Source organism: Durio zibethinus, chromosome 21 (genome assembly GCF_047325235.1).
Source record: "Durio zibethinus cultivar Kanyao isolate XHJ-2024 chromosome 21, ASM4732523v1, whole genome shotgun sequence".
NCBI classification, from domain to species: domain Eukaryota; kingdom Viridiplantae; phylum Streptophyta; class Magnoliopsida; order Malvales; family Malvaceae; genus Durio; species Durio zibethinus.
The window spans coordinates 1,952,753-1,976,217 of NC_143182.1; the positions used below are offsets into that span (position 1 = coordinate 1,952,753).

At 31.2% G+C, this 23,465-nt stretch overlaps 3 protein-coding genes across 3 annotated transcripts; 1 reads left to right on the plus strand and 2 right to left on the minus strand.

Annotated features, from left to right (window-relative positions):
* Nucleotides 1-704: 704 nt before the first annotated feature.
* Nucleotides 705-4,347, plus strand: PEX11C (peroxin 11c). The gene is made up of 8 exons (XM_022901472.2): nucleotides 705-930; nucleotides 2,020-2,229; nucleotides 2,588-2,662; nucleotides 2,757-2,831; nucleotides 2,916-2,996; nucleotides 3,111-3,185; nucleotides 3,295-3,468; nucleotides 3,974-4,347. The coding sequence occupies exons 2-8, from the start codon at nucleotides 2,038-2,040 to the stop codon at nucleotides 4,007-4,009; spliced, it is 708 nt and encodes a 235-aa protein (XP_022757207.2). The 5' UTR covers nucleotides 705-930; nucleotides 2,020-2,037; the 3' UTR covers nucleotides 4,010-4,347.
* Nucleotides 4,348-6,185: 1,838 nt separating this feature from the next.
* On the minus strand, nucleotides 6,186-10,038 carry LOC111304678 (F-box protein At4g00755-like). The gene is made up of 6 exons (XM_022901473.2): nucleotides 9,906-10,038; nucleotides 8,876-9,075; nucleotides 7,517-7,933; nucleotides 7,280-7,416; nucleotides 6,834-6,952; nucleotides 6,186-6,605 (listed from the first exon to the last, which is right to left on the minus strand). Exons 2-6 carry the CDS (start codon nucleotides 9,000-9,002, stop codon nucleotides 6,335-6,337), a joined length of 1,071 nt encoding a protein of 356 aa, XP_022757208.2. The 5' UTR covers nucleotides 9,003-9,075; nucleotides 9,906-10,038; the 3' UTR covers nucleotides 6,186-6,334.
* Nucleotides 10,039-13,072: 3,034 nt separating this feature from the next.
* Nucleotides 13,073-15,456, minus strand: PP2-A13 (phloem protein 2-A13). Its single transcript, XM_022901474.2, has 3 exons — nucleotides 14,597-15,456; nucleotides 14,352-14,470; nucleotides 13,073-13,707 (listed from the first exon to the last, which is right to left on the minus strand). The coding sequence occupies exons 1-3, from the start codon at nucleotides 14,915-14,917 to the stop codon at nucleotides 13,284-13,286; spliced, it is 864 nt and encodes a 287-aa protein (XP_022757209.2). The 5' UTR covers nucleotides 14,918-15,456; the 3' UTR covers nucleotides 13,073-13,283.
* Between the last annotated feature and the right edge of the window lie 8,009 nt (nucleotides 15,457-23,465).

Sequence of the window (23,465 nt, forward strand, 5' to 3'; positions counted from 1 at the left end):
AAAAGGGAAAGAGAGTAAGGTTTCAATATTAAAATTTTAAGTTAAGATTATAAGATTTGTGTTTTGTTCTTAAGAAAAATTTTGTGTTAGTTGCAAACTCAGTGACAAAAAAAGTAGTGAAAGCTGTAGTTTTAAAATTTTGATCTTGAATTCTTAAAGAATTCTTTGAAAATTTATTTAAAATAAAAAGGGAAAGAGTTTGAAAGATCACAAATTTAACTTTAAATCTAAAATATTAAAGGTCGATTTGTGAAAATTTAAGTTCAAATTCGGGATGAAGAAGTCCAGAGAAAACTTATGGTGAAATTTGAATGTCAACAAAATTAGTTGTAACTGTAATTAACGATCGATCTTTAGAAAATAAAAAAATTCAATGGTTGTCAAATTATAAGATTTTACATTTGAGAGAGAAAGAGAGAAAGGGACAAGCAAAAATGACAAATTTTAAAATAAAAATAATTTTTGAAATTAATTTTTTTAAATTTATTAATATATGATCAGTAAACATGATATATAAATAACAATTTAAGTTAACATGTCATTTTATATCTAAATAAAGGTTTTTAATCGACTAAAATAGTCAAATCGGTAACTTGACAACGAAGTTATCTTTTGAATCAAATTGATACGCAATTTGGGAGTTTAGAAATCTATTTAGTAACTTTTTTAATTTTGGTAACAAATCCAAAAAAATTCGTAGCACGTTGTCTATTTTGGAAAGGATTGGACCGAACAAGCCTTTATCAGATATAGAGACAGAGAAATGAAAAAACGGCACATCGAGCTGACGCAGGAGAGAGCCCAAGTCTGAGACCCAGAAACTCTACTCTGCCTTTCCCCTAAAACAAAGAACGATTTTTTATTAAAGAAAGGTAAAAAAAAAAAAAAGGTTTGTGGATTTCGAGGCGAAAACATCGGGCACTTTCTTCGGTACTATTCTCTTTCTCTTTCTCTCTTTTCTATTCCTTATATGTGGGTACTTATTGGATTCACCTAAAACCCAGTTGTTTGATTGATTCGTATGTGTTTTGAACTGTAAAAAGAAGAAAAATCTTTGCTTTTTTCTTTGACTGTATGTTGCTGCTATTGTTCTTATCGCTGTAGTTGATACTTGTATGAAATGTTTGTTTTTGGTTATTTCTTGCTTATATGATCTTTATTGTCTTGTTTGATTTGTTAGTTTTTTTAGGATTTTTTCAATCTGGGTGATTCTGGTTTTGATGATTTTAATCATTTGTGAATTTATACATTTTTTTGGGGTCATGGCCATATGGTCTGCTTGTTGATAGAAAGCGGGGAAGTGGAAATTAAATTCTGCCTATCTTGTTATTATATGGATTCTATGGAAATAATTCTAAAACTAAACTAAACCATAGGCACTAGACTCAGCTAATTATGATTTTACATATTCTATGTTCAAGCTAAAAGCTTCCTTATATTTTCTGATGCAAGCACAGAGACATCAGACAATAGTAAATTTTTTAGAAGAGTTTGATGCTTTGGAGTGCTTTATATTTTAAAGAGTTCAGTGAACGAGTTCAAACAAAATTTTAATTTGTTTTTGGATATTTTAGATTGCGTTTAAGCTGTTAGTTAGAGTTTTCGTGCCATTTAGGAATTGCAAATTTGTTGAGCATGTTCATACCATTTAATTAGAGCTTGGTTGTATAAGCAACGACATACTCTCTGCTTGCATCTTATGATTAGATAGTTTTGGTGAGTTATACACACACAGACACAGAAACACACATCGATAACAAATGCCCATAGTTTTATTCTATAAATATAGCATTATAGCATTGCCCCAAAAAAGAACTGATAAAGAATGTCTGTGTGAATGATCTCCCACACAGATGATGGCTTCAAGTTTTTGATGGGTACTTTGTATTTGTTTGAAAGTAGAAGCTCTTCTTCCTTTTTAGTAGCTTGCTTGAACTGGCTGATAATGTTGGCTTTCATAGGTGCTTTCACATTTGACCCATAATCTCATGTGAAAATGTAATTATCGTGGCTTTTCAGGTGTCTTGTGGATAAAAGATGAGTACACTGGATGCGACTAGAGCAGAACTTGCTCTTATTGTTTTGTATTTGAATAAGGCTGACGCAAGGGATAAGATATGCAGGGCTATACAATACGGCTCCAAATTCCTAAGTAACGGGCAACCTGGAACAGCCCAAAACGTTGACAAATCAACCAGCTTGGCTCGGAAAGTTTTCCGTCTTTTTAAGGTTATCTCTCAATTTCAAATACTAAAATCACGGTTGGTTTATGTTGTAAAAGGACGAACAATCCTGGGAACTTTATTAATTTATTAGATAATCCTTTCTTTTATGGGTGAAAAAAGTGCTCTCTGAATTAGTACTTAATGGATTGGCCAAAAAAAAAAAATAGTACTTAATGCTTGGAAAAAAATTTTTTTTTTCTCTTTGGTTTCTAAAAGATTGGAAGTTAATGAACTCATCTCTTATAACATGAAACAAATACATGGTACCCTATAAAAGGCATCTGATATCAAACTTTAATTCTCACAAATTTTTTTATATTATCATTATAGCTTGATTCTTGTGTTTCACTGTGAATTTGCAGTTTGTCAATGATTTGCATGGTCTTATTAGCCCAGTTCCTCTAGGAACTCCCCTACCACTTGTTCTGCTGGGAAAGGTGTGATAAACTTCCAATTTCTGTGATATTTCTCTACCCTTTTAACTTAGTTAATTTAATGCTCTTTTGTTGGTTAATTTAATACTTGTTTCAGTCAAAAAATGCACTGTTGTCAACATTCTTATTTCTCGATCAAATTGTCTGGCTTGGCAGAACAGGTATCTATAAGGTATGCAATACACTTCATTTTGGTATTCTTTTTAATTTGTCTGTCTTGGTTTACAAATTTGAACTGGAAAAAAGCCATTTACAGAACAAAGAACGAGCTGATCTGATTGGACGAATATCCCTTTTCTGTTGGATGGGTTCCTCAATCTGTTCCACCTTGGTTGAGGTTTGTTGCTCTTCATTAATTTGAGAACGAGTCTTTACCTACAACCTTTTTTTTACTTATAATGTTTCATTAGCTATGTCCACTTTTTCAAGACATGTACCATCTTTTTATCAGCTTGGGGAGCTTCAAAGGCTATCTGCATCAATGAAAAAGTTGGAAAAGAATCTTAAGAATAGTGATAAGTACAAGGTATGTGCAGTAAGTTTTTTTTTATTGAAGTGTCCTTATAATTAGTCCTCCCCCTTCTAGGATACTTATTCCTGTATTTGCCAACTTTATTGTGCTTCAATAAACTCAGGATGAGGAATACCTTACCAAGCTTCAAAAATCAAATGGGAGGACTCTAGCTCTTGTTAAAGCAGGAATGGATATAGTTGTAGCAGTTGGGCTTCTTCAATTGGCACCTAAGAAAGTCACACCTCGTGTAACAGGAGCCTTTGGATTTGCTTCGTCTCTCATTTCCTGTTATCAGGTACTCAATTCCGTGCTTTTAGTCTTAAATGGGGCATCTTTTTTTTTTTTTTTTTTTTTTGCTCACCGGACAGTTGGATGTTAGCAGTGAATGTATGTATATATGAGGAATCACTAGTTTTGTCGAGGAAGAGTTAAAAGGTTAATGGAAAAGTAGAGAAATTATACAAGCTAGCATGTAAATTGATGAAGATGACTTACAGATATGGTGTTAATCATGTAATGAATCTTGCCCTTTCGGAATTAGCTCAAGTTATGAAGTAGGACATGCTAGATACGAAATTCAAATGTTATTAGCTATAAGAAAAATAGAACCGCCTTTATATTTATAATAAAAAGGATAAATTACTAGGGAGCCTTTATAGCTGCTATCAAATCCTAGCTGAGATATAGGAAAAAGGGTATTACATCTGTTGTTGGTGACAAGAATAGGACACCAATTATATGAGAATTTTGGTTGGATTTACCAACTTTGGAGGTTGACAAGAATCTGCTGTGTGTTGCAGTTACTTCCATCACCACCCAAATCCAAGACACACTGAAGTTGGAAGACTGTTTTGCTCAACAAGCTTGAGTATCAATTAAATAATTTAATTGAACTTGTGAATTAAGTTCATATTGATGTAAGGTTTGAAGAATTTGTCAGCTTGGGGCCGGAGTGACCTGGAAAATCCTCTTCCTGTTTAGCCTCACTGTTTGTTGCATTTCTTTCAGGAACTTAACAAAATAATACTAATATATATATATATATATATATATATATATATATATATATATATTGCTGTCATTTGTTAACATTGATGATTACAGACAGCCTACTCTGTTTTGTGTGTGCCCAATTTAGTGACAACCCTATGCAGAAATTACAGGGTAAGTTAAAGGTCATGGGGTTAAATACATATTTTATCTCTGAAATTTCAAATTTTGGTCATATTAGTACTTAAAATTTTTTTTATAAGATTGATACTTTGAACTTTAATTTCGTAACTCAGTTTATCTCAAAATTTAATTCCGTTAGAAAAAAAATTGTAGTGTTTTAAATGATCAAGCAAATAAAATAGGTTGTTAACAAAAATCTTACTGTCTTCAACCTAATTTCTTTTTCAACGTCATTCAAAATTTATATTAGATATCAATCATAAAATAAAATAAAAATTAACACTTAATTTTTTAACTGAGATAAAAAATTTTTTTCAAAAAGTTGTTTTCTCTGAAAAAAAATTTAATTGATGGGGGGTTTTGTTTGATTGGAGTATGGTATGTAGGTAATCGTTTCAAAAAGTGGAATCAAATGAGGGTTTTATGTTTAGGACAGCCAATTGGTATTTGAAATTAGGGGTTTAGGGTAATTGATTTAAAAAGTGCAATTGATTAGTGTTTTTTTGTTTAGGGTGGGTCTCTGAACTTGGAAGTTTAAATTAGTTATAGTGTGGGTTAAAGATCCGCAAGTAGGAACATTAGAATCAATTCATAAAATGATAAATTGATTCAAATTTTGAAGTAAATTGACTTACAGAATTAAAGTTCAGATATTAATGTGACAAAAAAATTTATTTAGATACCAATATGATCAAAATTTAAAAATTCAAGGGTCAAATATGCTTTTAACCCAAAATCATTTTAGCAGAAAATAATATTAGCTCTTCTGAATGCGATTGGAAATTTTCCAATGTAACGGTAAGGTAATACTCATCTAGATGAAATATCCCTAAATATATAACAAGTGAAAGGTAGGTATAATAAGGGGAAAAAAAAGCAAGAAAATTGAAATCAATATCAAATCGCAATATTCAATTAAGGATATATATATATATATATATATATTTTTTTTTTTATTTGATTCGAATAAGTTATTATATATTTAAATTTAATTTAAATCAATTTTTGAATCATGATGAAATGAAAATTTAAAAAAATTATCACATTTAATTATTTTTATTAATTTCTATATAAATTTTATTTTTATAAATATTATTTTATATTTAAATTTATTTAAATATATTAAAAACAATATGAAAACAAAAAATTAATAAATAATTTTAAAAATAAATAAATATACAATGATAAAATTTGATTTGTATTAATTTGATTTCAAATAGAAATTTAAAATATAATATATCAAATAAAATAACTAAATAAATCTAATTTAATCCGTTATCACTTAAAATCTAATTGAAAACCACCCAACAATATATATATATATATATATATAGAGAGAGAGAGAGAGAGAGAGAGAGAGAGAGAGAGAGAAAGAGAAAGAGAGAGAGAAGAATTAACTCTTAAATCTGAGAACCACCCACCGACATATATTTGCATATAGAGAGAACATTTGCTTAAATTTTATTTAAATGAATAACAAATTTAATTTTAATCCAAAATTTTTAAAATATTAAAATTACATTCTGACTCATACATACATACATATATACATACATACATACATACATACATACAGTAAAGATTCATTCAAACTAATATAAAAATTATATATTTTTTAATCTTTAAATCAAAGTTAAATCTATAATACTTGCATTTAACTATTTTAAAAAATTATAAAACTTATTAAGTGGATTTTGTTTATATAAAAAAGGTCTTGCCAAGCCCCTTCCTCTGCATAGCCTTGCAAAAAGTAAGACGTTAGATTTGCTAATTATCGGACTTTAGTCGAGGTTATATATATATATATATATATATATATATATATGGACACAGTGAACAGAGCTGGAAGCCCATAAAAGCTTATAATTATTGATAACACTAGCAAAATATTAAGCCAGAACAACTAATCCAGAACAAGGTTACACGACACTCCAGAAGAGCCTACTTGCCCAATAGATTCCCTGGTGTTTCCGACAAACAGCACAATTTCATTCTATGTCCACGTCTTCTTCCTCCTCGTCCTCATCCTCATCCTCAACTAATTCTCCATAAAATATATCCCATCCATCACCATCTTCCACAACGTCAACTACATTCCCCCTTCCCACTCGCATCTGCAGAGTAGATACAGACCTGGTCTCTTCGGGTGAAGGTGGCTGTGTATAGCTCAGTTCCTCCAGCACAAATTTTTCTGAGGGTTCAATTATCTGAATACCAAAAGGAGATAGAGGGACTCCCACAACTTGAACATGACAGACACTGCAATGAATCCAACAAATAGAGCATCAAAACAAGGACATAGAAGAATGTCCAAAAAACCCTAAGCAAACCTATATATGAATATTATAAATTGAATTTTTTGGTTCCCCAAGATGAAATCTAATCAATTTAAGCATGATAGCTAGTGCACTGGCAAATCTAGACTCATAACCCTACTGCAATATACAAGTATCAAACTAGACAGAGAAGGGGTGCATTTGACAGTACCATATATAGAATAAGCCATCGATTTCCTGTCTCTGGACCCTACCCAGCAGCTCAATCTGTAATATTCCACCAATGCATAGAATAGGTTCTGGAAGCTTGAAATTCTGCAAACAGTTTTCCTGTTTATGTTAAAAAGCCTAATGTTATCAGTGCTCCCATATGAGTTTTTACAAAACTATAGGAATCAAAATGGAATTAACTTCACCGAAAATGCATTATGAAACATGAAAACAATGAATATGGGAATGACACTGCTAAGAGCCATTTTAGTATTGTATTAGTATCACACATAATCACTTTATTCAGTACAGGCGATGAATGCTCACAGAATAACCAAATCTGATATTCTATTATCTTAAAAAAAAATCTGATATTTTTGTAAACAAATAGAGAAAGATCAATCAAGAAGACATAAGCAAAAACTAAATCCAGCTACTTGAACCCACCTGAGCCATAGGAAACTCTTGTGAGGTGTAAGTCCATACAAACTCATCCACATGATTCTCCATGGAGGACTTGATATGACCCATGCGGAATCTCACAGATTTTGCGGAGTATATAGGGTAATGATACTGGAAGTAAGCTGGATCAAAAACAAATCTTATAAGAAAATTTTCAAGCTGAGATAGAATCAGATAGATAAAAGAAGGAAAACCAAGTTACCAGAAAATCAAAACAATTACCTTGGAAAGGTTTTATATTGATTTCAGTAATAACACACAAATCAGCATTCAATTTATAAGTCAATGTTTCAGGCACTGCAGGGTTACTTTGTCCGCTACTTGACCAGTATGAAGCTCTCCCTCTCACCCTATCTCCTGGATCCAACGTATTATCTATGCTTTCGTCTGGATGATTATCAGTGCTAGAAGCAATGATTGCTTCTGAGATGCACTCCCTGATAGCAAATGACAAAAAACCTCGAGCTAAAAAGGCATAAACTCTATGCTCCCTCTCCAAAGCTTCCCATTCCATAAAATTGCTAGATCCAGCTTCAGCATGCCCATTCAGAGTGACACCTAGCTCATTGACATGATCAACTCTAGATAACTGAGGAAACATTCTCAGACACAGATGCTTACATAGACCATTTGTAATCACTGCAAACCATTGAAAAATAATGTCAGCAATGGCTGCAAACTGTCATGCATAACAACCAAAGATGAGTGATGCAAGATTGATATCATCTTGAACATATAAATTGTGACACTACTACAAAGAACAACAGACAACATAGTGCTGCTTAGGTGGATTCCTCTTTTTTTTTTTCCCCTCAAGTTAGCATATGCTGAAGCAAGTTCCTAGAATGATACTCAAGTTTGGGCTTCAGTTCTTCAAAACTTGAACATAAAAAGAGGATTAAATAATAGCAAATCCACAGAAGAATACAAGACCAATTACAAATAAAGCAGTTTTATTAAGACCAGTAGTTATCAAAATAGAGATGCAGGAATGAGGAAAGGAATACCTAGCAAAAACATTTAATTAGTTTGGCATGAAAAGAAAAACATGAACAATATGGGTAATTGCATCAAAGGAAATATATGAAAAGAAGAATTAGTGCCTTTCAATTGAATTGGTAAAATATCTGCATTGAATTGAATACACATGATTAGGGGGAAAAATTGAATTAACATTAGGTGGATAAATGGTTGTATCATATCTCATTAAAAGAAGAATAATGGGTTGAAGTCTGAAACTATAATGGATATATAAGAATAAATGTGCACTATCTCAGAGTCGTACAGAAGCAAAAACATTGTGCATAATAAGATACATAGACCTGATAACAAGCAGAGCCGGTTTGGAAACAAAGGATCAAATGACAAAACTAAACTGAAATCACACCAACCAAACTGCAAACTGAGAATATTATCCACTTATTAATTCTAGATGATGCTATGGTCTGTTAGAGTTTTCCCAACATAACAAAGAAAATCAAATTCAGTCTTCATGTCATGAGCTTTTATAGCAGCTTAACAACTAAAAAAAGCAATGACTGCTAAAAGAGAAGAATAGTATACAAAAACATTCTAGCTCACCAAAACGTCGACAGGAGCGTGAGACAGCACTGAAGCGAACAAGATCAGACGGATCCTCTAAAGATGTGAAAATCTTTATTGACAAGGCATCGGGTAGGAAATTAATGAAACCCACACCGTTTTGCATTTTTTTTCCTTTTAAGTTCCTATTAAGGCGTCAAGCAACTATCCAGCTCTGAACTCCAAGTCCTGCTTTAGCACTGCAAAAAAACACAATGTTAGAGCTCACGAATGAAGTAAAATAATATCTTCAGCTCCATTTGATACCCATTTTTACTACTTTCATTTCAATTATTCAAATTTTGCTGTAAAAAAAATGAAATTAGTAAGGATAAAATCTTCATGTGATTAAAACAGATCAAAAACACATCAATGCAGAAATAGTGGTTAGAAACAGAAGTAAAACATGCTTCTTATTCATGCAAGTCGATTTTCAGGATATAATCCGTAAAACTATGTTTCGCTATTGTATCCAAAAACATTCTAAACTTTTCTTTTACTTAAAAATAACAATAAAGCAAAAAAAAAAAAAAACCAAGCTCAAAATTACAGGAAACAAGAGAATATTTTCAGCAAACTGAGCTCATCAAATTATATATAAGAGAAATCCGACTATGACACTGTTAACAGACCTTAATCTGACAAAGCTAAAGAAGTAATTCCCGTAAAACAAACATAATTTATTTAGTAAGGTTTCTGATCGCATTTTCTTTTATGACCATGAAATTACAATCAGCAATTTACAGTTCATTGATGAATAAAACCTATTCAGAAAGGCCAATTCTAAACAGAATTATATTAGTGCCAAATATCCAAGTTTAATTGCAATTACGAGTAATAATATATAAATAAATTTTAAAAAAATAAAAACACATAGAAATTGGCAACTTAAAAATGACAAAAATAAAAATAAGATACACCACAATTCAACCAATTTTCCATGAATTCAGAAAATAAAAAATTGGGGGAAAGGGAGAGAGTTTTTGAAGGGAAGAAAACGAAAAGCAAAGAAGAGAGTAAGGATTCTCACCTTTTTGTTGAGAGGGGAAAATAAAAAGAATAAAGAAAGAAAAGCATGAGATCAAAATCTCCCGAACAGAGGAAAACCCTAGATACCGAGAGTGGGGGAAAAAGAGAGAGAAAGAGAAAGAAAGGGTTGTCGCAGATAATTGGAACAGAACGACAGCGTATAAATGAAGATTACAAGGCCGAAGCTTTTTCCGTAATTTTTTCCTTTTAAAAAATAATTTGTAATTTTTTAATTTGACCTTATATTTACGGATAATGATTACTGTTATTTAATTACTCATGAGTAATTAATTAAGTCATATTTTATCTTCTTTTCATTTGTTTTTTTTTTTTTTTGATTACATGAAAACTTAACCTAGCATATTTGAGTCTCTTTTTTTCTAGTAGTTGAAAATTATAAATATTAAATAATATTTTTATTAAAATTTAATATTTTAAATAAAAAATTATAAATATTAAATTTTAAAGTTCAAATTAATTAGATATAATTTTATAAAGTGGCTGTCGGTCCATAAATTTTACATTAGAAATTTGGTATATTAGAGGAATTAAAATTTTGTTAAAACGATAAACATTTGCTTTTGCAAGGAAACAACTTTCATGAACTTTAATTCTTTAACCTTGAAAAGGTGGCAAATAATATAGACTACCTTTCACGTGAATCATATCTCATCTACCAACTTTTTCTTTGTATGGTACATTTTTTTTTTTTGTTGAACTGACAGTAAATTCCACTCTCTTAACATAAAAAGTAAATATAATTAACTTTAAAAAAACTACATACTATATTGAGAAACAAAGGCAAAAAAAAAAAAAAAAAGGGAGATTCGATCGTCGTTTGCTCCATAAATAACCACGCGGCGACTGTCTTTGATGCCGGCGGACATCTGGTGCTCATGCACTAATTTGAGGCTGATGATGTTGCAATTTCTAGAAGCTACGACCTATTACTTTGATTTTAAGGAACATTAAAAACAAGATGAAAATAAATAAAGATAATATAAATTTACTTAATAAATACTCTAATTAAAAAAAAAAAAAAACAAGATACACCGCGAAAATCCAGAGCAGTTATCCAATGCAAGTGCCATTTTTTATCATGAATGCTTTTTCATCTTCATCATTCTTATCTTCAAGAAAGAGAATCAGAGGAATGTAATATGCTGAAATAAAAATTATGATTTACTGGAAAATATTAATTTTTTAATTTTAATAATTGAAGCTTAATTTTTTTGTAATTTTAACTATTAAAAATATAAAATTATTTTTTATATTGGGGAAGAACAAGAATAAGAAGAAATAAAATGTTATGATGAGAAGTCCCGAATACAAGTGAGGTCAATTTGGAGAGTCGAGCTGAGAATCGAAGGGAAACAGCTTGAAAGAGACATTAACCAAAAATTAACTTATATTAAGTGTTCATTTAGATGGCTAATAAAATTAAAAATAACGATAGAAATAAAATTAATTATTATAATAATAAAATTAAAATTAATGATAAAAATATGTATTTAAATATAAATAAAATGGTGGTGATTGAATGAATTATAAAAAAAAATCATTAAATTAAAATATTTATTTAATAAAAGTTTTAAATTATTTAAAATTTATAAATTATTAAATAATTTTAAATTATTAAATTATTTTATATAAAATAATAGTTTTGATCATAAATAATTAAAATGTATTTATTTATTATATACTACTATATTTTACTTATTTATTTATTATTTTATAATTTATAAGAATATTTTTGTTTTTATAATTAAAATTAAAAAAAAAAAAAAGTTTAACAGCCCAGTGCGATGAAGCAACTGGGCCAAAATTGGCCAATAGGTTATCGTGATCAACCATACTATGTCGTGCTACTTCGTTTGGATCTCTTCGATGCATTTGACATGATTTTTCATAACAATCGAAATCCCGCTAGAGATTCAGTAAAATCCAAGCTAATTCTAAGTCAATATGACCTGCACTAAAGTCTATCGAATGCCTACCATTTTTTTTCAATTATACAGTGTGAATAGCTTAGGAAAGTGATGGACTACCAACATGGAATTTTTAAAAAGGATGGCTACTAAGAAAATGGTTCACACCACAAAATTTGTTTTATTTTTATCATTAGAGCTACATTTAATAAGACATACAACAAAATAGAAAAATACAATAAAATTTTAAAAAATTATTGTAATATATATGTAAAAATTTAAATTTATATTTGTAAACTATTCTTTGTAACATAAAATTTTGATATTTTTATTTTAAAATAAATAGTATATCATAAATTAATTGAAAATTTTTGTAATAATTTAAGAGGAAAAAGAGAATATTTTATTTATAATTTTTTTTATTATAATTTTGTAATCGGTGAATTATAATAAAATATTATATAATGATCTATCATTTAAAAGTATAAAATTTACATCATTTTTGTAAATATTACATAATGTTAAATTATAATTAATTAATTTTATTATAATAATTACGGATGATATTCTCTTATTTTAAGAAAGACCAACTTATTGTAAAGATCATCTAACTTTAGAAAAAGGGTTCGACACAATTTGACAACTAAAGCATTAAGTAGTCAAATCAAAAGAAACTCCAATATGTGAAAACTGAAGCAATTACTACTGAGGATTCGATCGGGTCAGTACGTATCTTTCCAGCTCAACATGCCACAATCTTATACTTGGGGACAAAACAATTTAATTTGCTCCTTGCTGTTAATTGTGTCAAGTTAAAAACCAGTTGACAACCTCATTCATGTTCCATGAACTCACACAACTTTTGCAATGTTTGTGTGTGTCCCATTACCTGTGACCCTTGAGGGAGAACACGAGCTTTGGTTAAAGCACACGTCCGGATGTCACAAACGTAATGCAAAAAGAGTACACAAAACATCCAGGAAAAAAAACATATGAGGCTGCTGCTGATAAGTGTGTCGAGAACACAATTCCAATGTGATGTTGGAAAAGAAAGGACCATTGCTGAACAAACCACTTTTAACTTGATTTCCCTATCATGAGAAGAAAGAATACCTTTGTTCCTAGGATGGTTTCCATTAGCCCCTCAGAAGCAAGCAGGGGCTGGAGATCAAGGGTTGTTGAAGGCTTAAAGGTCCTCTTAATAAGCAGCAGGACAAGAAAGGGATTCTGTATAAACAAGTTTACTGGAACCAAGAAGAAGTATATTATACAAAATTATCGGAAAGAAATTTTGATTTACAAATAAAACACTCAAAATTTGATGAATTATTTCAAGAAAAATAATAACCGGAAGAGAAAACTATCTATATGTACTTTTTTCATAACAGAAACACTCCGAAAGCTAGGAAACCAACCTTGATTACAATTCGGTATTTACAGCTCTTAATTTCTCATGAACATGATCTAACCTCTTTTCTTACAGTACTGGGGTATATCAAGGCAGCATCGACACAAAGGCCTCCTTTGGTATGAGTGCAATCAATCTGGGTCAATGAAAATTTGATTTTTGTCAATGCATTAGGATTCTCAACAACAAAATCTCCCACATGGTAGAGAACCCAGTTCCCAGGATTGTCTAAATAACACTGAAATACAGCATGTTGACCATCAGAAGTTGATAGCTGGAACCGAGCGGGTTTTATGTCCCATCCATGGATGTGCTCAGGGTTACAAACCCGACGACCGAGTCTCTTCAAGGATTTCCCAAGCTGGAGTCTGAAGAATAGACAGTATGTCCCTGCCGGGAATTGAAACTCAAGCTCTCCATCTACTTCAAACCACCATATTTGCTGAAGGTATGCTACTGTAGGATATCTGCACACCAAATCAAGGAAGTTATTATATCAGTCTGACTACTCTCTGGCTGCCATTCACATTCTTAACATAATGCAATAAAATCATTATCAAGACAAGAATCCACACTCAAAATAGATCTAACATAACATCGATCATAGGGTATTACCATATGATTAAAAAATACTATAATTACGATTAAAAAAAATTTTAATAAAAAATTTATATTAATTTAATTCCATTAAAATTGATATTTTGATTCAATTAAAAATACGATAAGCTTAATTATACCACACCAATCCAAACGGAGACTAAGAAATCTTATCTTGCTTGCCAATATCTAAAATTTTCACCACGGAAACAAAACTGTACAGCGTTAAGCTTGTCCTTGTTAAAGTTAAGGGGTCAATTTATCAATCAAAATTGAATGCTTTTTGGGACCCTTCTCAACAAAAAATCCGAGGATCAAACGTCAAGAGTTTCCAATGGCCTTTTAGGCCAGAGGCAGGGGACCCAAGCTACAGTACTTTGTGGTCTTAATCCTCGTTTCTAGCCTTCCTGATCTCGTCAGTCGCGAGTCGTAATGATTGCCAAGACCCAAAAAAGGAAAGGAAAAAATTCCATAGAACAAGACTATACTAATTATTCTTCAATGATAAACACACCTAGATTCCTCGGTGGAAATATGACTCCAATATCTCCGATCATCAATCCCTGTGATTGTCAAGGCCTTGGAAGAAATTGATAAACAAACCCCACCTGTATTCTTATCTAACCATATCTCCTGCACATAGCCAAAAACCAACATTGTCATATTAATTAAACCAAACCACAAAGAGAGAAAGAGAGAGAGAGAGAGGGGGGGGGGGGGGCAGGGAAACCAAAAGAATTACTACTAAATAATATTAACCTTTGTGCCAGCATCAAAGTGATTAGGCCTGCACAACCTGGCATAAAGATCTTTCTTCGGCAGATTTAACAAAGTTGTATCTCCTAGCACTTTCTCTACAATGAACCTATAGTTTGAGGGCAATTTCGATTCCCATATAAAATCAGCGGACGAAGCACTGCGAAAAGATCGGTTCAACTGAGCCAATTTGCAAATCTCGAGTGGGTCTAACTGCGCCAAAACCAAGGCCGCACAGCTCTCTGGTATGTCACCAAGTTTTGGCCTCCATGGAGGGCCACCTTCATCCCCGTCCACTACAGCACCAGATATGTTGGCACCCATTAAGTCCCTTTTAACCCCCAAAACCCAGAGTTTTATTCTCAAATCTGGGTTTCCAAAAGACACAGAAAGGATAAAAATTTTGGGGTCTTTTAATCAGATAGATTAAATAAAAAGAATCTGATTGGCCAAAAACAAAAAGAATCTGCAAAGAGGAGCCTAATTTAACCACTGAATATAAACCTGAAGTTGACGTTAAGTCAAACCAAATACAAGAAGAAAATGTATAGATACGCAGAGAAACATAAAACAGAATTTGTCATTTGAAATCTGAGGAAAAAAAAACTGCAAAAAAAAAAAAAACCCTGAAATCTTAAGCTATGTGCCTATGTCTATGTCTGGTACTTGTGAACAATGCAGTGTTACACAGAAACACAGAAGCAAGCAAATAGAGAGAAGAAATTTAGATGAAGACGCCTAAAGTATGTGTACACGCATCAAGACTGCTGTTTTAAAAAAAAAAGGAGAAGAATCGAGAAAAGAGTTTTTTTTTTTTTTTGTTAAGAAGTTTGAGACAAGGAGTTTCTGAATCAGATTCAGGTGGCTTGAGCTGGACAAGAGGGGGATCTTATCCACTTCAACATTCCAAAGGGACGGTGGGTCTAGTTGGTTTGGTAGTCCTAGGTTAGGTAATTACAAGGATGTTTGCTCCAACGCGCTGCAGCTTGTTGCGTATGCTATTTGGATTAACGGTATCGGAATTATCTTATAATTTTATGGATAAATTCTTCAAATTAATCATCCTCCATCTTCCCTTTACAAAAAAACTAAGTCAAGTCAACCCAATTATACTACATGTGTGAATATTATAACAGAAATCAAATTTTAATTCAATTAACTAATGTAATTATTTTTAAAAATTAATATTTAAATTTAAATAAAAATTAAAACAAATAAAAAGATAAGAAATCAAATAAAAAACCTTGTAACTTTCATAAACTTGATTATATTAAGAAAATGGTTTGGATAAAGACAACCTAGGAAGACCCTCTTCCTAGGAAGACCCTATTAGATTTGAGGCCATCACACATATCTAATAATTGTCTGTACAATTAAGAACTTTTAGATAAATTGTGATACTACTATTCCAAATAAAAAAATAATAATAAGATGAGCCTTCAGTGACAGCAACTGAAAGAAAGAATAAACTAGTTTAATTGCAGTTGTCCTCCTTTGTTCTTCATTTCATTGGCTTTTAAAAACTGAAAATCTTTTCACTTTTTCTGTCACTCGATTCTCTTTCGTGTAAAAAAAAAAAGTACAGTATTTTCTTTCATTTTCATGTTCATGCACTTGCAACGCAAAGCATTTAAATTAATATGTAAATGATATATTAATATTTATAAATTATTTAAATTTGATTTAATTATTATTAAATAAAATTTAAATTTGAGTAATTTGATTTATTGATCGAATTAAATTTGAGTATTTTTATATTTGATTCGAGTAATTCGTAAATATAATCAAAATTTTATATTTAAATATATTTTTATTATTTTAATTAATAAAATAATTAAAATTCGAATATAAATAATTAAATTTTTGTAAAATATAAAAATTAAGTTTATTTTTACATATTAATAGAATGTGTTCGAGTAATTCGATTTTTATTTCGAGTTGAGTTTGAATTAAAAAAATAAAACTCGATCGAATTTGAATTAAGTATTGAGTCTCAAATTTCGAATCGAATTCAAATTTAAACTTAATATTATATCAATTCAAACTCAATCGATTATACCCTAATTTAAACCTATTTGTTTAAATGAGATCCCTTTCATAAGATAATTACAACCTAGCACATTGCTGTGTCATTTAGCACTAATTTCATCTAAGCCCTTATCCATTTTAACAGGTTTGGGCCACCCTTTTTGTTCCAGAAATGGTGTATTTTTTTCGTGGCTGACAAGTGTAGTCTTTTACCTACAGAAAACAAAGGCAACAAGCAAGAATTCTTTTCCTTTTGCATTGATTAGGATCATGACTTCCCTTGATAGTTTATTAACCCTAATTATTTTCACTTTTTCTTTAACCTTAAAATATTTAGAGGCTTTAAAGCCTTCATTTACCAACTCACAAACATCGAATTTTATTTGTAAAAGGTGGCGGTTGGCACTCAGAAGTCATTGTCCAACTCCAACAAACTCTTTTTTATGGGTTAAGATTGTTTAAATCATGCAGTAGTACACTTTGCAGGGAAACCCTGGAGCCCAAAACATAGAACATGAACCCGAATGTTGGGATTCTAGACGGTAAACAGAAGTACAGAAGTACAGTGTCTAAACACTGGATTGATTATAATTGCTTTCATGGTCCTGAAAAAGATGTTATACGGTAAAACATTGAAAAATCAAACTTCCAAGGTTTCAAAGACGCCTGGGATACGCACTTCAATCATCCTGGATCATTTTGTTTAATGACTCACACAATTCTGATAAGGCTGGATAAGCTTTAGTGGATACATACGTATTTGATTAAAATTGTACTACTAGCCATCAAGCACAACCTGTCTTTTCGCCTTAATCCGAATAAGCTTTTGTGGATGAATCCGTTTTTCAGTAAACTGCATACGATCTTGTCAGCTTCTACTTATGACTAGCTGCCATGGGGAGGATTAGTCATCTATTTTCAGTTGAGATTGTATATGAACTATAGACAACGAGAAGGCTGCTTTCACAACATATAAATTAGAATCCAATAACCTTTCTTTTTTTACCTTTAACCAGCACTTGCATTTTCACTTGGGAAAAGCGCTCTTTGTTCCATGATTAAAACTTCCCTGCCAAAAAGTGTCATCCACTTCCTCATTTTCCTCTCAGCCACTACTTTCATAGATTAAACAAATGGAAAAGCAACAAGCTAGATTTCCTTTTTTGGTTTGATTAAACGAAAAAGAACCGAATTGTTTCTTTGGCATAATGTAATGCATTGTTAATATTATGCTCAAATATTCTCCACTACCTTGTTTAATGACAACTTAGGTGAACTAACAATTAGCAAGAGTCCAATCTCTCCCTGCGTGGAACTGAGTCAGCAGAAGATATGGACCAAACATGGGGCCTGAGCGGCCACCAACACGTTTCGGCTGATGACAGAGATCATTCATTAGCATTATCCGTTGAATTTTCCATTTTAAGATATTAAAGTCAAACTAATTTGTCGATTAAATGCTGAATCCATCATTTTCTTTCTTTTTTTGCTTGGGGGAGAGAAAGGCTTAGAGCGCTGGCAACTGGCAACTTTCGATGCCCCGCCTGCTCCTTACGGAAACTCCATTTTCCAAAGGCAGAGAATACAAACTCCCATGTAAAAACCAGTTCTTGGGTTGCTAATTTGAAATGATATGAGTTCATACTTAAATGACTAGTTTTTGTTGAGTTGGCATTCTCATCTTTCTTGAAATGAAGGGAAATGAAAAATTCAATGTTTTTTCAAAGAAGGTGGTTGCACTTCTGGAGGAATTCTGAATGAGTATTTGCACATGAAATTTGAATGAATTTTTGTCTAAATTCCTAGAAAACATCTGGTTGAACGATCATGGTGAATTGGTTGGGAAGGCTTTTCCAATGTCTGAAATAACTTTCAAACTTTATACCTTTTTCATTAAGTCTTAAACCTGCTATACTAGTTATGACATCAAAATCAATAACAAAGTCTTTTTGGGTAGTGGAAATCCTAAAATCTTTTGAGTTATGTGACAACCTAAGAAGATCTTAAGGGTAATAGGGGTGCTGATAAAGTCTGTAGAGAATACATTTTCAATAGCGGTCTTAAAAAATATTTTTTGTTTTTTCCAAAGGGTTTTAGGTAACATAATGGGATTTGCTATAGTTTGGGCTGCACCGGTGTCAAAGAATGCGATAACTGTTATGGGAAGAGGGTATTTGTGAGTGAAGATCTGAATTGGGGCTAAAGGTAATTTTGGAGGTTAAAGGGTTTGGATTTTTTAAAATTCTTAAACTAAAATGTACTCATAACATTGACACCATTAAGGGAGAAGACTGATTCAAGATCATCATCAAAAAAATTAATACCAGAGATATTAACAATATCTTGTATCATATTTACTGATCTTTTGTCTGACTTTAGGCAGTTCTTTGTAAAATGTCTTGGTTTTTCATAGAGAAAATATTTTTCACTTTTCATCTTTGGGTTACCTTTCTTTCTTGCAAATTTGAATTGTTTGAATCTTTTAGATTTTTCTAATTGTTTGAACAACTTTTTGTTTCTAAAAAAGTGTGAGCTTTTGAAAGATCCGAATATTCTGATGTGCTTCTTCTTTCTGTGATTGGAAACACATGTGGAGTCCTTAGAAGAACATTTGATTTTGAGTCCAGAGGAAGAGTATGAACAGGGTTTTTCTAGCTTTTTGGAGTTGTTCACCAAGTTTGTAATATATCTATGTTTTTTGCAAATCTTATCAAGGGCTTTTAACATCATCTTGTAAATATCACCAAGGTTCATAGTTTTGGCATCAAGAGATTTGAGGCTGAGTTGTATCCTTGTATGTTGTGCAAGTTCTTCTGGAACAGAGTTTAGAAATGCTTGCTTCAGGTTGACATCACTAAGTCCACCAAGTATGTAAAAATACTCAAAAAATTATTGATAGTGTTTGTCAAAGTCTTTTAGATGTAGGAAACAACATTTTAGCTTAAAGAATTATTCTCTAATCTTTTCCAATCTATAAGTATCTTGGCCATAGAATATTATTGAAAATTGAGATATAGCTTCTGTGATTATTGGGCATTAAAGAAACTGTAATTATCTGTATTCATCAATATTATCTTAAAAAATTTTCAGAGTTTTAACTAGTCTGAAAATAAATCTGATCAAGATTATATTCATCGTAACTTTAGGATTAGAGTTCAATTATACTAATCCTCATGCTAGAAACTCTTGAAATCTTGAAGGTCATTTTGAAGGAGGAATGTCATCAATTGTAAAGACTAAGAACTTTAATGTAAATGGAGAAACATGTGTTTGTTATGGAATAGGGTATTGCTTAATGTTCATGGCATCAGGATTGTGTACTTCTGGGTTTGCTTTTGAAACTTTAACTATTGGTTCTATCATGAAAATCTGATAAAGTTATGGCTCATTTAAATAATTAGTGTCAACTGTGTCATTTGACTCAATGGTTTTCATTTTGAGATTTTGTCTCAAAAGTGGAGGAAAAAATATCATCAATGAAAAATTGAAAGAGATTTTCTTGTGCCATTTGATGGATCATTTCTGAAAAATTTTATGTAGGAAAAATCATGAGTTGTACAGGTTTTTTATCTATTTGGGATGCAAGATTTTGAGGAGCAGAGCTTGAGCTTAGTTTTAGTTTTGAAGGTTATGAAAGTGATTATTCTGCAACTCTTTTGGGTTTTGGATCAACCGATTGTTTTTCTCTGAATCTGTAAATCCATTTTTCAGTTGTACCAAATGGAGGTTGTTTGGTTGGTCTAATATAGGGGTGAAGTATTGTCTTGGTTGTGAAGATGTTGGTGTGGATGTAAGAGGTGGCTTATACTGAAAAAGGTGAGAAAAAAAGTTTTGAAAGTAAGGTTGGAGGATTGTATAGTTGGTAAGAAGTATCATACATTCCAGTGTTTATTGGAGTGAAGATACTATAACTGGAGGATGTTTGTTGTTGTTGTTGTTTCTGATAGAGCTAATTTTAAATATCTGCAAGTTGAATCTTAAGACTTTTCATTTTTTTCTCTTTTTGTGAAAGCATAGGTGAATCCAGTATTAGTTTCAGGCATGTATTTGAGTTATTGATCTAAAGTTATTATACTTGATTGGATCTCAAGAATAATGTTTTGGAGATTGACTAAGCTTTGATCAAAGTGATGACTGACTTGATCTAACTTGTTTTCAATTCTATACAGGTATGCATTTTATTGGAGAGAATTTTCAGTTTGCCAGTTTAAAGCTACTTCAGCACGAAAAACATTTTTTTAGTTTCTATATTCATATCCATTAATAAGGTTTGGGATTTTCAAAATGTGTTTGTATTGGTCTTTTTATAATTCTTGGAAAAAAGAAAATTTTACGTTATAAAACTATCCTGGGTAGCTTGGTTGCATCATACATATTTGAGATAAAGGTTTATTTGAATATGGTTTTTGTGAAGCTTGAACTTTGCAGGGTGTGGGAAGTTGTTTTTCTTTCTTTGGATAGATGACATAATAATTAAACTTTCCTAAAGGTTCACTAAAGAAATCAACTTCAGGGTCTTTATTCTCATATTTCTATTTGAGCTTTTGTTAGAAAGACTTTTTCTTTTGCTTCTTAGGAGTATCATTATCATTATTAAGGAAGCTTTTATATGTTTAACATTCTTTGTATCTATAATTAATGTCCCAATAGTAATGTCCTTATCAAGATCTGTATGCATATACAAGTTTTTCATCAGATTGAAAATGTATGACTGAAACATGTGGCTCAGTGACATCTTTGCACATGAATTGTGTCGAAAATATTGTTGGATGAGGAACATATTTTTCTTTATTGTTATCAAACTCAATCGTCATAGTGCCATCCTGGTTGGTCTTGTAGGTTGGATCAAAGTATTAAATGAGTTCATCTTTCTTTTAAATCTTTTGATAACTTATCGTCCATGACTTTAGGAGAAGTGTAACAAGTTCTTCATTAGAGATCTGTTTTGAAATATGAATATATTTGGGATTTTTATCTGCTACTTTCATTTTTACAAAGACAGCATTATCAAAATGAGAAAGAAGCAAGTTAATGGTATGATCTTAAATTTTATATGCCATCTAGTAGTGGAGGGTTGCCTAGAGTTCTTTCATCTCAGTGCCTACAATTTGAACTTAAAATGTCAAAACATCTAATAGTGTCGGATCATGAAGAAACATATTATAATTTGAAAAGACTATAAATAAGATAATTATTGCATTGAGCGTCGTCTCAACTATGTCAAGTATTGCATGCTTGTATTTTTTAAATCTTGTGTCCAATAAGACCATTCTGATACATACAAGAATACCATTTATGCCATGAAAGGTCAAAGTTACTCTAATAGTACTAAAGTGGAGATGAATGTATCCTTGTTCTAACTACTGTCGAGAAAAATTTTTTGGGATCTAAAAAGTAATAAAGTGCTCTTAAATTTTTGTTGAAAGAATACATTGATCAAAGTTTGTACCTTGAACGTATTCTTTTTAAGCTTGATATTTTGGTTTCAAAATGGTTTTTATGGATTTGGTAAGAGAAACATAAGAGTTTGAAAAAGCTATATAGGGATTTACAAGGGGAAGAATTGTTTGTTGGATTTTTTTTTCTTCTAGGATATAATCTATTTCATATAGAAATTTTAACTTAGAATAAAAAGAATTTTTAAATAAAGGAGAAGGGGGAGAAGATAAACTAAAAAAAAAAAATTAGAAATAGAAGGTTGAGAACTAATATTAATAGTAGTTGATAAATCTATGAAAATAAAAATTATCTTTTGGCTTTTTCTATCCAATTCAATAATAACAATGGAGCTATAAATGGTCGGGGCAAAAATGGTGGTAGAGGCAATAAGATGGGAAAAATTAAAAATGGTGGGTTTGATGACATTGATGTTATTAATCATGCCAAACGAGGTGAAAATGGTGGTGGGAGAGGTGGTGGTGGTGGCGATGTAAGAATATGGGGTAGATAGGCCAAATGGGTGGTCAGATGAGTCACATGGGTTAGATGGGTGGTCACATGGGTTATAATATGGGCCAAATGGGTCATATGGGCCTGTGTAGGTAATTATAGAAAAATGTATGAAGGGAAAGATAAATGAAAAGTTGAATTTAAATGAAACGGAAAAATGAAAGCCACTTGTAATGATAAAGAATTTTTACAAAATAGCATCTTACCCTTAATTAAAAATGTTTACACTTAATCCAAATTATTCTCTCAAAACATTGACCATCAATTATTTACCATTTTGTTGCACCAAACTCTAAATTTTCCTAAATGATTTTTCGAAAAGGCGGCTAAACGTGAAGCATGGCTTCAACCCTGGAATCCATCTATCAAACCAAATACTGATATCTTGCCTGTTGATATGTCTTTTCGGAAACTCCTCACTAGCAATTATCCTGCTCCAAGCCCAAGATGCTCCGGCCCCTTTTTTTGCTTGAAGAAAAGAGCAATTTGGGAAGTACCTGCCTTCCAGAATCTGCATCCAACATGCTACCTGCCGAGTAATGTTTTGAATATATTTTAACATATATATTTTAAAATCTGCATGCATGAGTCACACTTCATTCAAGCACCCAAATAATTTAAAACAGAAAGAGTATTAATTTATCAATTACATTTAGAAAAAATAAAAATCAAGGAACTTTATTTTTATTTTTTTCTAAATTTATTTGTAAAATATTTCTTTTTTTTTAAATTTTCATAAATAAATAAAATTAATGTAATAAAATCACTGTATTAATCACTTAAAGATTAAAAATGAAAAGAGAATTTTGAAATAATTTAAAAAATAAGAAAAAAAGAAGATGACATGTCCAAAAAACTACATTTTTAACGTACCAAAAAATAGAGATATCGAGGA